The sequence below is a fragment of the Aotus nancymaae genome, unplaced genomic scaffold (assembly GCF_030222135.1).
Source record: "Aotus nancymaae isolate 86718 unplaced genomic scaffold, 86718_ANA_hifiasm-v0.15.2.pri h1tg000053l, whole genome shotgun sequence".
Taxonomy (NCBI): Eukaryota; Metazoa; Chordata; class Mammalia; order Primates; family Aotidae; genus Aotus; species Aotus nancymaae.
In genome coordinates this window covers 9800778-9815393 of record NW_026988467.1, presented here as the reverse complement: position 1 = coordinate 9815393, position 14616 = coordinate 9800778, and the positions used below count along the sequence as shown (strand labels likewise).

At 52.6% G+C, this 14616-nt stretch overlaps 1 protein-coding gene across 6 annotated transcripts in view; it reads left to right on the top strand.

The window, feature by feature from the left end:
• Positions 1-9105: 9105 nt before the first annotated feature.
• The window catches only part of DHRS3 (dehydrogenase/reductase 3), a 57743-nt gene continuing 52232 nt past the window's right edge, over positions 9106-14616 (top strand). Inside the window, exon 1 of one of the 6 annotated variants that reach the window (XM_064363289.1) lies at positions 9106-9178. Coding sequence is in view for 1 of the 6 variants with exons in the window: in XM_064363285.1 (XP_064219355.1) it covers positions 10888-11082 (195 nt within the window). In the remaining 5 variants the exon portion in view is untranslated. Of the gene's footprint in view, positions 9179-9223; positions 9308-9389; positions 9521-9937; positions 11083-11441; positions 11673-14616 lie in introns of those variants that run through there. The other 5 variants (XM_064363288.1, XM_064363291.1, XM_064363290.1 and 2 more) reach the window with 5 other exon arrangements.

Sequence of the window (14616 nt, the reverse complement as noted above, 5' to 3'; positions counted from 1 at the left end):
AGGCAACAGGATAGGCAACGGGGTGAGGAGAGAGGTGTTCATTTCTGGTTTTACAAACCTGTTGCTTTTATTTTCTCTGGGTCCCAAAACCGAAGGGCAGGCCTCAACCCCTTCCGGCCTCATAGACGTTCAGTGTTTGACTAAGATGAAGTAAAGACCCAACATGATCTGAACAAAGTGTTTTTATGAACTCATGAAAAGAGTCCTTATTAGAAAGGGCTTAGGCAGGAGGCAGGCGTGGGGGTTGCGACAGGTCTGCTCGCTTTCTGCAGGCTCCTGGCAAGCCGTGATCATTAGCAGATTTTGTTCTGGGGAGGCTCAGTGTCAGCGCCACATTATGGGATTTTATGGGATTTATGCACAGAACTTTCCTACAAAGCAAGGTATTATAGGATGGATTAGGCGGTTCCAAGAAGCCAGGTCCTGGCTCCCCTCTCTGCCTTACTTTTTAGGAGAGTGTTTTAGTGGTCAGGGGCTCTATGGCCTCACCCCAGGACTGCAAAACAAGCATGCTTTTACAGAAAGATCATATGGTGGATTTTTCTTACTAGAAACTCATTATAAAACATAGAGAATATGTAACAAGGCATTAAAATAAGATAAAAATCACGTGTACTGCCATCACCCACAGGCAGCCACTGTAAACATTCTGTTTCCTTCCTGTCTTTTTTCTGTGGGCAGTCATGCGTGTGCTCACAGAGAGACAGACAGAGACAGCTTCAGAGCAGGGAGCAGAGACAGAAGCAGAGAGGATGGGCTTTGACGTAAAACCGAGCTGAATTCTAATCTCCTATCTGCCACTCACCGGCTCCGTGTACCCTCCATTTCCACCAATGTAAAATGGGGCTATAGGTCTGACCTCCAGGGAGTTCTTTTGATTAAATGAGATGAAATGAATATAAAGCATTTAGTGTACAACCTGACACACAGTAAATCCCAACCAAACGGTAACTAAATAAATATGAATATATACTACGGGCCATTTCTTTCCAAAAACAGGATCAGATTGGTGATTCAATTTTTTTTTTTTTTTTTTTGAGACGGAGTTTCGCTCTTGTTACCCAGGCTGGAGTGCAATGCCGCGATCTCGGCTCACCGCAACCTCCGCCTCCTGGGTTCAGACAATTCTCCTGCCTCAGCCTCCTGAGTAGCTGGGATTACAGGCACGCACCACCATGCCCAGCTAATTTTTTTTGTATTAGTAGAGACGGGGTTTCACCATGTTGACCGGGATGGTCTCGATCTCTTGACCTCGTGATCCACCCGCCTCGGCCTCCCAAAGTACTGGGATTACAGGCTTGAGCCACCACGCCCGGCTGGTGATTCAATTTTGTATCCTAACACTGTAAGGATTTCACTGTCAGCCTGGCGTGGTGGCTCATGCCTGTAATCTCAGCACTTTGGGAGGCTGAGGCAGGCGGATCACCGGAGGTTGGGAGTTCGAGACCAGCCTGGCCAACATGGTGAAACCCCTTCTACTAAAAAATACAAATATTAGCTGGGCTCAGTGGCAGGCGCTTGTAATCCCAGCTACTCGGGAGACTGAGGCAGGAGAATCGCTTGAACTCAGGAAAAAGAGGTTGCAGTGAGCTGAGATTATAGCACTGTACTCCAGCCTGGGAGACAGAGCAAGACTCTGTCTCAAAAAAAAAGAATTTCACTCCTATAAATATGGAAAAATTGACTTCTATTCCCAGGCACAATTCCCAATTACACCTTGCCTTCTAAATTTCTAACAATGCAGTATCATGTCCATAGTGTGCACGTCTTTGTTTTGTTTTGGACAGGAGCTCACTCCGGTTGCCCAGGATGGAGTGCAGTGGCACAAACGTGACTTACTGCAGTCTCAATTTCTCCAGCTCAGGCGATTCTCCTACGTCAACACCCCGAGTAGCTGGGACTACAGGCACACATCAGCACGCCAGACTAATTTTTGCATTTTTAGTGGAGACAGGGTTTCACCATGTTGCCTAGGCTGGTCTCAAACTCCTGGACTCAAGCAATCTGCTCACCTTGGCCTCCCAAAGTGCTGGGATTATTACAGGTGTGAGCTACACCATACCTGGGCAGTGTGCACGTTTTTATTTGTTTGTTTATTAAGACAAAGTCTGGCTCTGTCATCCAGGCTGGAGTCAGTGGTGCCATCTTGACTCACTATAACCTCTGCCTCCAGGGGTCAAGCAACTCTCCTGCCTCAGCCTCCCAAGTAGCTGGGATGACAGGCGCCTGCCACCATGCCTGGCCACATTTTGCAATTTTTAGTAGAGACAGGGTCTCACCATGTTGGCCAGGCTGGTCTTAAACTTTTGACCTCAAATGATCCACCTGCCTCAGCCTCCCAAAGTGCTGGGATTACAGGTGTGAGCCACCATGCCTGGCCAACGTGCGCGTTTTTGTTTATTTGTTTGTTTGTTTTTCAAGACAAAGTCTTGCTCTGTCGCCCAGGCTGAAGTGCCATGGTGCTATCTTGGTTCACTACAACCTCCGCCACTCCAAGCAGTGGCCTTGGGCAAGTTATTGAACATTTGGGGGTGTCTGTCCTCATCACAGATGAGGTTAGGTTCACTTAGGACCAGATGAGACATTACCTTTAAGGAGATGAAGTTCCATGCTGTGGGAAGCACTCAATAAATGGTAGCTCCTTGTGATGACAAATCCATCACTAGAGTCACGCATTTGGTGGTTTTTTTTTTTTTTTTTAAGATGGAGTCTCGCTTTGTTGCCCAGGTTGGAGTGCAATGGTGTGATCTCAGTTCACTGCAACCTCCGCTTCCTGGGTTTAAGTGATTCTCCTGCCTCAGCTTACCAAGTAGCTGGGATTACAGGTGCCCACCACCACACCCAGCTAATTTTTCTATTTTTAGTAGAGATGGGGTTTCACCATCTTGGCCAGGCTGGTCTCGAACTCCTGACCTTGTGATCCACCTGCCTCAGCCTCCCAAAGTGCTGGGATTACAGGCATGAGGCACCACTCCTGCTTATTATTATTTTTTAACCTCTCAATGAAATCAGTCTCTGGCATGACCTCTTTAAGAGCTTCGTCTTCCAGTGGCTATTAAAACCTGGGTTAGGCCGGGTGTGCTGGCTCATGCCTGTAGTCCCAGCACTTTGGGAGGCCAAGACGGATGGAATGCTTGAGCCCAGGAGTTCGGGGCAACATGGGGAGACCCCCATATCTACAAAAAAGTACAAAAATTAGCCAGCTGTGGTGGATTAAGCCCCAGAAGTGGAGGATGTAGTGAGCCATGACACGCACCAGCCTGGGTGACAATAAGACTTTGTTAAAAAAGGAACAACAAAAAAAAAACTTGAGCCTTTGTGAATGTATTTTTTTTTGAGACAGGGTCTCACTCTTGTCACTCAAGCTAAAGTGCAGTGGTACAATCACAGCTCACTGCAGCCTCCACCTCCTGGGGTCAAGCGATCCTCCTGACTCAGCCTCCTGAGTAGCTGAGACTACAAGCATGCACCACTGCACCTGGCTAGTTTTTCTATTTTTTGTAGAGATGGGGTTTCCCTGTGTTGCCCTTGAACTCACTATGTTGCTGGTTTTGAGCTACTGGACTCAAGTGATCCTCCTGCCTCGGCCTCTCAAAGTGCTGGTATTACAGGCATGAGCCACTGTGCCCAGCGAGGAAGGTAGATTCTGCCTTCCTGAGGCTGCTTCATTCATTTCTTAGGGCTTGAGAGACTGAAGTTGGTTTGGTAGCTTGCTAGTGGTAGAGGGGAGGCGTTGACAAACTGAAAACAGTCCACAGACCAAATCTAGACCACCGCCTTTTTTTGTTCAGTTTGCAAGCTGAGTGGTTTTCAGTTTTAAATGGTTGGAAAATAATCAAAACAAGAATATTTCATGACATGTGAAAGTTGCATGAAATTCAAATGCCTGTGTCGGTAAATAGGTTTTACTGGAACACAACCACACTCATGCACGTCCGGTTGCTCACTGCTTTGATGCTAGAACAGCAGAGATGAGTTGTTTCGACAGAGACCCATGTGGCCCACAAAGCCCTTTACAGAAAAGATCCGCTAGGTGGATAATGAGATCAGGAGTTTGAGACCAGCCTGACCAACATGGTGAAACCCCATCGCTACTACAAATACAAAAATTAGCCAGGCGTGGTGGCGCATGCCTGTAATCCCAGCTACTCCGGAGACTGAGGCAGGAGAATTGCTTAAACCTGGGAGGCAGAGGTCGCACTGAGCCGAGATTGCACCATTGCACTCCAGCTTGGGTGACAGAGTGAGACTGTCTAAAAAAAAAAAAAAAAGAAAGAAAGAAAAGGTCTGCGGACTCCTGGTTTAGGGTAAGGATTTAGTATTCCCACGGCCCCAGTTCTTTCTGCCACCCACCCCCATGACTCTCTGTCCCTCTGCCTCCCAGGGTCCCCCCTCAACCCTAGCTCCCACCCCAAAGAGTGTGTTTCTTGAGGATGCGAAGCCAGGGGAGGGACACAAATGCCCACTGGGGGGCATAAATCTCCCTGACAGGCGCCACCCAAGGCCCTGCAAAGATGTTATCTTAGTAGTGGCAACATTCCCACTTTAAGGGATGGAGAAATTGAGACTCAGAGAGGCAAATCATCTGCCTGAGTTTACAGATAATAAATGGCAGAGCTTGGATCTGACCGCAGCCATGCTAACCTCAAACCCATCCTCCACACCCTGGTTTACAATTACATGACTGACCCAGAGGCAGGACGCAGGTGAGGACCCCTGGGTGCCCTCTGGCCTTGGCCCAAGCTTTCTCAGGTGACACAGTGACACCCTGGGGCCTGTTCCCTTGCTAAGCACATCCCTCCCACCCTTCCGTGTTCCTGCCATGTTCCAGCCTTGGCTCCCGCCTGTGTCTTCACCCGACCCTGGCAGCCAGAATAAACACGGCTGCCCCAGCACCCGCTCCCATGAGCCAAAAGAACCTACCTCCCTGCTGCTGCAGCCTGGGATTCCAAACAATAATGAAAGAAAAAAAAAAAAGGCAGTGCCCAGAAGAGACAGATGCAATTCCATGGAAAATACTCACCTGTGGCGGGGGGCGGGGGCGGGGGAGGCGTTTTGTGGACTGAGAGGAGCTTTCCTACCCTCTTCTATGTGTCCACCAGGCCTCGCCGAGGAGAAAACGGGTCCTCTTGGCACATGTTCTATATTAGGAAGGGGAGGTGTTTTATGAGGGGTTTAAACCATCTCTGGCCTTTGCAGATCTGCTTTCCTGGACCTTGGCCCCCATCGGTCCCCTCCCTACGGGAATTTTCCACTCACCTGACGCCTGTTTCTTCCTCTCTGTTGCCTCTGGCCAGGCAAGCCTCCCCGTTGGCCATCACATACACTCATATTTTCCTAGGAACCTGTCTCCGTGAAGAGCCCCTCCAGAGCAGCTAATGTTAAACTTTGGGGAACAGTTTTCCACCAGACAGGAGGTTTTCCAAATCTCCCTGGCTGAACACTGCCAGCTTGTTCTGCTCAGGGGAAGTAGCCAATCGTCCCATAAAGCCATGTATGTGTGTGAGTCCACGTGTGTCTGTGTGTGCACATGCATCTGTGGGTGTCAATCACACCAAATTGTTGGTATTAAAATCCTGCTCAAGAGCTGGAGGAAGGATAAGAAGGGGGGCAGAGTAGCTCAGCAGTGAGCTGAGCTGGGCTTTGGCTCCATGACTGCAGTCCCTTGGGAGGGGAGGGAAGGGGAGAGGAAGGAAGGGGCCCCATCCTCACCCCAAGGTCCCTGAGCTGAGGGCTCATGGCAGCAGAGGTCCAGGTGTCACTGTCCACCCATCATGAACTGGTAGCCCGTGGCCATCCCTGGCCTGAGTACCAATGGCCTCCTCACTGTTCTCCCCACATCCGCTCAGTTCCCAGAGCTATCCTGGACCCAGCCGCCAGAGCAAGCTCGAAAAACAGAGATTCTATCACATCTGCCCTCTGCTCCACACCGCCCCCCAAAGGCCCCCCATCGCACTGCAGATGAAACCCAAAGTGCTCCTCCTGGCGTGCAGGACCTGGCCTCTGCGCTTTTCAAACCGCAGTGAGCAAAGGAACACCGGGCATCATGTTCAGTAAAATGCAGAGCCCGATTCAGGAGGGCCAGGGTGGGGCCTGAGATTCTGTGTTTCTTTTCTTTTCTTTTTCTTTTTTTTTTTTTTGAGATGGAGTTTCGCTCTTGTTACCCAGGCTAGAGTGCAATGGCGCGATCTCGGCTCACTGCAACCTCCGCCTCCTGGGTTCAGGCAATTCTCCTGCCTCAGCCTCCTGAGTAGCTGCGATTACAGGCACGCGCCACTATGCCCAGCTAATTTTTTGTATTTTTAGTAGAGACGGGGTTTCACCATGTTGACCAGGATGGTCTCTATCTCTTGACCTCGTGATCCACCCGCCTCGGCCTCCCACGGTGCTGGGACTACAGGCGTGAGCCACCACGCCCGGCCTCTTTTCTTTTTTTTTTTAAAGACGGGGTTTCACCATGTTGGTCAGGCTGGTCTTGAACTCCCGACCTCAGGTGATCCACCCACCTTGGCCTCCAAAGTGCTTGGATTACAGGTGTGAGCCACCACACCCGGCCTCTTTTCTTTTTTGAGACAGAGTTTCAATCTGTGGTCCAGGCTGGAGTTCAGTGGCACAATCTCAGCTCACTGCAACCTCTGCATCCTGGGTTCAAGCAATTCTCCTGCCTCAGCCTCCCAAGTAGCTGGGGCTACAGGCACACACCCCCATGCCCAGCTAGTTTTTGTATTTTTAGTAGAGATGGGGTTTCACCATGTTGGCCAGGCTGGTCTTGAACTCCTGACCTTGTGATTGCCCAGCTGGATTTTGCATTTCTTTTTTGTTTTCTTTCGTTTTTTGAGACTGGGTTTCATTCACGTCACCCAGGCTGGAGTGCAGCAGTGTGATCTTAGCCCACTGCAACCTCCACCTCCTGGGTTCAAGCGATTCCCCCGCCTCAGCCTCCCTAGTAGCTGGGATTACAGGTGCACTGTACCAGGCTAATTTCTGAATTTTTTGTAGAAACCAGATTTCACCGTGTTGCCCAGGCTGGTCTTGAACTCCTGGCTTCAGGTGATCCACCTGCCTCGGCCTCCCAAAGTGCTGGAATTACAGATGTGAGCCACCACACCGGCCTAAATTCTGCATTACTAACAGGCTTCTGGTGTAGGAATTGCAGGGTGAGTGTGGAACCTTGCTCCACTGAGGGGGTTGAGCCGTGAAAAAATTTCTCCCGACTGCAGCTCACCTCTTCCCTTAAGCCCAGAAAGGCTCCTTTCACATTTTCAGGGACGGGCCTGGGATATGAAATTTCAAACTTTGCCCTGAGTTAAATTCCAGGAGGGGGCACCTGGGGGAGGGAGGAAAAGGCAGGGAGGATGTGTCCCATGCTGTTCTCACTGAAGCCAGGCCAGGGCCAGCCTGCTGAATTGTGCGCGCGCGTACACACACACACACACACACACAAACACACACGGCCTCCTTGGACCCATCTTCCCAGGGAGGAGGGCAATAGAGGAGGTGACGGCTCCTCTCTGAGTAATTGATGCTGAGAGGCATCTGTGGCCCGAAGAGCCTCCAGGCCCACAAAAACCACATCGTCAAGATGGACCAAGTAGAAAAAAAGGCCACTGTCCACCTCAGGCCAGCTTCTGGAACTATCAGTTCCTTTTGAGAACGGATGACATGTTCTTTTTCCCTCTGATTTCATCCCAAGCCTTTTGGGAAGTGGGTTGCATGGCCTTGCACAAGTTACCTAGATTGACCAGCCTGTTTCCTCCTGGGATAAATGGCCACTATGACGCCTGCCTCCCTAGGCTGTTAAGGAAATTAAATCAGAAACTGTGTCAAGGGCTTGAGGCAGGAAAGGTCAATTTGGGTTCTCGACCTTCTTCCCACCCACTGTCTGCGCTCCCTCCAAGGAACAAAACTGGAGATATGTAAGCAGGATTTAGGGGTTACCCAGCTGGTCCGGCATCTGTCCATGGTGGGCTAGTTTGGGTGAACACACATCTCTGTACATGAGTTGCTTAATATCTTTTGGGTTTAGTTTCCCCAGCCATAAAAGTATGTCGGGGGGCGGGGGTGGAAGACTCCGATCTTCACAAGCCCTTTTCGACTTGGGGTGTTAACCTTACAGGAGAGAAATGCCTGGAAGAAAAGCACAGGTAGCTAGCAGGAGCGCCGGGAGGCTGGAGGCTGGAGGCTGGGCAGCTTGGAGGCGCAGTGTCCTATTTGGGCCACTAGGCGGCTCCAAGGACAACAGATGAGCAAAGCCCGCTTTTGCTGCCTGGTTCTGTCCTCAGACCTTTCCAGGCTTCTTCGCAGGCCTGGCGGACACCAGCCGCTGCTGGGTGGGAAAGGCCTGTCACTCCCAGGCTGGAATCTCTTTCCCATCTTTACAGACCTCGAAGATGGGAGGAGGCCGTCACCACAATGGAGTCCTGCCCTGGGGTCAGATGGGGACAGTGGTCCGCCCTTGGGTCAGACTCTTGGAGGCGGTGGGAAGTCTCTGCAACCCTTAGCTGAGCTCCATCCTCCATTTCTCCCGTCTGGTCAGCGTGGGAAGAGGTCGGGATTGGGATTCCTCCCTCCTGCACTTCCTGGCTGGGTAACCTGGAAGATGGGGTAATAGTACCCCCATGACAAGGTCACGGGAAGGACTAAGTGTCCAAATCCAGGCCTTCAGGGCAGGGCAGGTTCTCATCCTAAGCTTCTCCAGCCTTTTGCTCTTCCAGTGGCCTTACCCAGTTCACCCAGAAGGAAGATCCTCACCTGCAGAACCTCTCCCCCATCTAGGTCTTTGCAGGTGACGAGGCAATCTCAGCCTCCCCTCCCCGCAGATCAGCGTTTTTCGAAGTGACTTTCTCACCCAGGCGCAGCAGTAAAAGCGCCGATCCCAGCGCACCCAGCCCTGCTGAATCAGAATCTCCGGGGTGAGGCCCAGGAATCGTCGTCTGAACAAGTCGCGGGCTGGAAACGGCTGCCCCAGATTACAGGGCAGCTCCCGGCTTCGCTCTCGCTCCTCCGGCCCCGGGAGCGTGCAGGGGGCGGGAGGCAAGTCCCATCAGCACTTTGAACTGGGGCTGCTTTTTAGTGACTCACCTCCCAGACTTCCTGCAACAGACAACTCTAAATAGCAGCTCGGTCCCACCCTCCAGCAAGGGAGACATTCCGGTCGGGGAGGGCAGGAGGTTAGAAGGTGGGTACCATGCCAGGGCAGTCCAGGGAGACCCAAGAACAGGAGACGCTGCCCGCAGAGCGCAGGGGCGCAGGTAGAGGCCGTTTTGTTTACAGGCGTTGGTTATTAAGGAAATTGCTGTCAGTCAAGGTAATTCTGGCTCAGATGAGCAATAAATATGCTCCCAGCTAATCTTATGGGGATTTTATTGGCTCCCGGAGCAGAGGTTCCTTTACCCTGACTACCCCCTCCTCTCAAAGCAAAGGCCGGTTCCCCAGCGGCTTCCCCGCAAGCAACATGAGGGACTGGGGTTAGGTTTTTAAAGGTCCACTCTAAGCGAAGACAGAAGAGGTCCGGGCAAAGGTGAGAAGTGGCTTCCGGAGCCTACCTGGAGGCAGGGGATGACCAAATGACCTGAAATAAGACCCTGGGCGATCTGGTTGGATCAAGGCATGCGCAGGCTCCCCCAGGCCTGCTCCACACGCAGGGGTGGTCACCTGGCCCGCGGGCGGCCCGGGCAAGGAGGAATGTCTCGGGAAGGCAGCCGGCTCGCAGGAGTCGGTTCCAGCGTGTTCGAGTTACAGCTGCGAGCCCTCAGGGACACCGGCGGCAAGTCCCGGCTTGCAGAGAGGGGAGCCAGTCCCGGGAGAGCGCCAGTCCCGGCGAGCCCGAGTGCGCGCCTATGCGCGCGCCCCGCGACGGCGCAGGGGGAGGGGAGGCCGCAGCAGCCACTCAGAGGAACGGTAGTGAAGCCTCCCAACAACTTTAACTGTCAATCAGACTTAATGGGGTATTAAAAAAAATGGGGGAAAAAAGGGCCGCCCTCTCTCTCCGTGCCGCGGCTGCCCGGGGAGCGAATGAATAGGGCCGCTCAGACCAAGGCGTCCGATCCACGCGCGCTCCACACCCGGGCCCTCTCCAAGTTGGAAAGGACAAAAAGAAGGCAATAAATGCTAAAAAGGGAGAGAAGGGGAGCCGGATCGAGCGGCAACTCCCAGCCTCTGCTGGAACAGAGCAGGAGGGAGGGAGCCGGAGAGAGCGAGCGCGCGCGAGGGCGAGCCCTGCACGTAAAGAAACTGACACCCGGACCCCCCACTTCTCCTGCACGTTGCTGGCAATCAGATCGCGTTTAAGCAATTTCCTGAGCCCAAGAATAGCAATGAGTCGGGAGACTTTCGCGGGCTGAAATTGGGAGCTCCAAGCACTTTTTCCCCCCACTTTTTTTTTTTCCTGGAGACGGGGTGGGGGTGGGGGCGCTACAATTTGGAAACAGCTTTTTTTTTTTTTTTTTTTTTTTTTTAAATCTTGCACTTTGAAACCGCGGGACCGAGGCAGGGTGCGCGCGTGTGGTTGGTGCCTTTTTTTTTTTTTTTTTCCTTCCCCTCTCTGTCAGTCTGTAAACATTACCTGAGAATTCCCCAGCCGAAACGGCTGCTGGGGCAAGAAACTTCTTGTTAGAACTTTCCACCTCCGGCTTCCCCCTTCACCTCTTTTTCCGTCCCAACCTTAGGAGACGCTTTTTCTCCCCCAGAGGAGAATTTATCTTTTTTTTTTTTTTTTTTCTCACCCGGTGCTTTGCATTTGGGAAGAGGTGATTTCAAGAGTGGCCAGGTGGGACGCCTCTCTCCTTATTCGGTTTACTATTTATTGTTTGGGGTGTTTTCTTTTTAAATTCCTGTTTTGCTCGGCCCGGGGAGTTTTGCCCCCTGCCCGGCTCCGCAGCGCGTAGGATGGTGTGGAAACGGCTGGGCGCGCTGGTGGTGTTCCCTCTGCAGATCATCTATCTGGTGGCGAAAGCAGCCGTCGGACTGGTGCTGCCCGCCAAGCTGCGGGACCTGTCGCGGGAGAACGTCCTCATCACCGGCGGCGGGAGAGGCATCGGGCGTCAGCTCGCCCGCGAGTTCGCGGAGCGCGGCGCCAGAAAGGTACCAGGCACTGCGACTCCGGGGAGTGGGGGCCGCAGGGGCAGGGGTGAGCCCACCTGCTGCCGCTGCGGGATCAGGCGCCCGGGAGCTGAGAGTCGCGGGCCACCCCACTCCCCCGCGCCACCCGCGAGTGCTGAGCTAGTCGGTTTCACCTTGTAAATTTCCCGGGCACCGGACTGTCTTTTTTGGCAGGTTCAGAGTTGATCCGCTCCTTGGGGATCGGTGGCTGGCTGGCTATTCACCCCCACCCTGAAACTTAGGAGACCCACCCATCTCCCACATTCCTGCCTCCCAAAGGAAGGTGTTGTGCCCCCCTCCCCCGCCTTCCCCCCTTTTTCTCGCCGCCACCCTGGTGAGTGCAGGGTGTGCGCGCTCCTGGGTAGAGCTGGGAGCCGCCTGCTAGCTGGCGCCTCGTATTTTCCTTGGCAACCCGCTACCCAGCCCCAACCTGGGCGGCTGCAGCTCTGAAGACAAGAGAGGGGGTAACTGGTTTGGGTTTGAAAAGGGAAGAGCGGTCTTGGATGTAGTAGTCTGGCCGGACCGACACTGGGAGGCCCAGGTGTCTGGAAAGCAGGAAAGAGGAGGCCAGGGTAAGCAGCTACTGATAAAGAGCCCTTGTTCTCACCTTCAACCCTGTCCCCTCCCCCCATCACACCCCACAGGGATCCCTCCCCATTTAGCTGGAAGGTGGTGCTACAGGGAGGGTCCTGCCCACCAGACACTGTCTTTCACCTTTCGGTGGTCCCAGCACCCCTTGCTCCAGGTTTTGGAGACCTGGTGCTGGAGAGTGGGGAGGGTGAGCCGGCTGTCACCCAACTCCCAGCCTAGGCCAGGCTGACTCACCCGGTGACCAGAGCCATCGGGAGAGGGAGGCCGGCCAGGCTGTCTCCAGCCAGCTCTGTGAAGAGGAAGAGTGAAAACAGGGAATTAGTTTGAAACTTAAACTGTTGTGAACTAGGGGGGTGAAAGGGCCGCAAAGCCAGCTGATCTGACATGGAGCCGCATACCTTGGGGATTAAGTAAATATGTACTGTAGAAAACCAAACCTGCATGTAATTCCAGGTTGCTTTTGTTTTGTTAAATACTGCCCTGAGATTTACAATTCCTCTGGGGTGGCTCTGACTGGGACTGAACTTTGGAGCCTGAACTATCAGCCAAAGCCGATCCGATTAACTCTTCCCTAGCCGGGCTGGCCGGAGCCCATGGTGGCCGAGCTAGCGGGGGTCTGGCTGTCCAGGACTCCCTCTTCTCCTTGGGTGGTTTGGACAGCTGCTTGACCTTGCATTTGGAGGGGGAGTTCGGAAGTGTTTTTAACCCTTGGACACACCAAATAAGGGGAAGTAAGAGTTGTTCTCAGCAGTTTCATTTCCTTGAGGCGATGCCCCATAAAAGGGCTCCCGAGGCTCTTTGTGAAGGGGTCTCAAAAGGGCAGATGAGGGTGTCCCTTGGGGGGGATGTGGGGTTTGGGACAATTGCATGTGATTGTCATTCTTTAGCTGTCTGCATCCCACAGAGACTTTCTTCTGAGTCTTCCAGCTGGCCCAAGTCCTGGGTCTCTTTTACCGTTCTTGTAGCTGACTGCAGTAGGCAGATGAGGAACTCTTAGTCAATCTGGAAAAACTTGACTGACTATAAACAATCCTAAATTGAAAGAAGTGTGTGGCACTGGGGGGTGGGTGTGATAGCACAGAGTGGAGCCTGCAAGTTCACACACCGGGAACCAAAGCCCACCTAACTTGGACTGGACGTCCTCTTCCAGGGAATCCAGCCAGGGCCAATTAGAAATATGTCTGAAATTGGTGTCAGGGTCACCGAAAACAAAAACGGGATCCATGGGGGCCTGTGAAACTTTGAGTGCCATTCATGCTCGGTTCAGTCATCCGACTCGTAAGGATGACCAGCAGTGCTCCCTGTAACTCGTCATTATCTGACCAATTACTGGAGCTACTTTATAATGAGGCTTCTGTTTGCTGTCATGGTGGGGAGTTTGGAATTGTGGCTTCTTGCCTGAGACCAGCGAGATGACTTTGGGACAACCCCCAGAGATAGGAGTGTTTTGGGGTTGGGAACAGAGGGTCCAGTGTTGAGGGAGTGGGGGATTTATGGGTTGGGGACAGGTGTGAACAGTGGGGCTTGGGGGTGGCCCAAGAGCACTGGACCAGAGAGGGCCAGTGCCACCCGCAGCGTGCAGTGATATTAGGGGAGGCGGCGGTGCAGACCTGGTGGGATTGGATCTGGAGAGGAGAGACCCCCAAAAAGGAAAAAAAAAATTAAAAATAGAGTACCAGAGTGTCTGCAAATAGCTGACATGTCCAGGAGTTGCCTGTTTATTTGGGAAGGAATGAGAGTTGACAACCCAGTTTCCCATAATGACCTTGAGCTAAATAGGATTTGGCAATATTTGTGGGTGGTGGTGAGCCTTAGGGTGCAAAGGTGGCCCAGATAAGCGAGGGTTTTTCTTAAAGGGACACTAAGGCTGTAAGAACTGGAAAGCTTCTAATCAGGACACATCTCTCCTTACCCACAGTGCATCGCGGCAAACTGAGGCAGGGCCAGTCACGGTTAGGGTCTCCAGGCATAAAGTCTGGCTTTTTAATTTTCTACGCCCTCCTAGCATTCCTTCCACAAAAGCATTCACAAAGCTTAAGCTTGTTCCCTTCCCTCCAAGGGAACTAACTTCTGGCTAGCGGTCAGCCCAGGCTTCAGTCTTTGAGTTTGACATGGTGTTAGCAGGAGCCCCTGGGAGGAGAAGCGGACCGTTCGTTTAGAAGTATCTGTCGTGACCATTCCAGCCTTTGATTTGGTATCAAGCAAGTGGCTGGACTAGAGTCTTGGGCCATGATTGCAAACCTGGGGAGGTGGGACAACATACATGGGCCAATACCACATCAAGAACTCCAGGACCTTGGCCGGATGCAGTGACTCAAGCCTGTAATCCCAGCACTTTGGGAGGCAGCAGAGGGTGGATCACCTGAGGTCAGGAGTTTGAGACCAGCCTGGCCAACATGGTGAAACACTGTTTCTACCAAAAATACAAAAAATTATCCAGGCGTGGTGGTGAGTGCCTGTAATCCCAGCTACTTGGGAGGCTGAGGCAGGAGAATTGCTTGAATCCAGGAGGTGGAGATTACAGTGAGCCAAGATCACGCCATTGCACTCCTCCTGGTAACAGAACGAAACTCCATCTCAAAAAAAAAAACAAAACAGAAAACAAAAAGAAAAAGGAAAAGAACTCAAGGACCCATTTCGGAGAGGTAGTCTGAGAGGAGGTATTTCAGGGAGGTAGCATGGGGACTGGCTTAGAGTTCTGTCTTGCTATCAGTGAATTTACAGCATGTGGGTACACATCCAGCCAGGCTAGCCCTGTGAGTAGATTTATGAATCCCGTTCTCCAGCACTTCCATTCAGCAAGTCCTGTGTCCTTCCCATCCCTAGCCCTGGGGCCAGCCCAAGCTCCTAAGTCCCTTGACACAGTCTCTGAGAGACCTAGCTCAGCAAGCCCGCCTGGGGTGTCTGTTTAGCGTTTGGTACAGC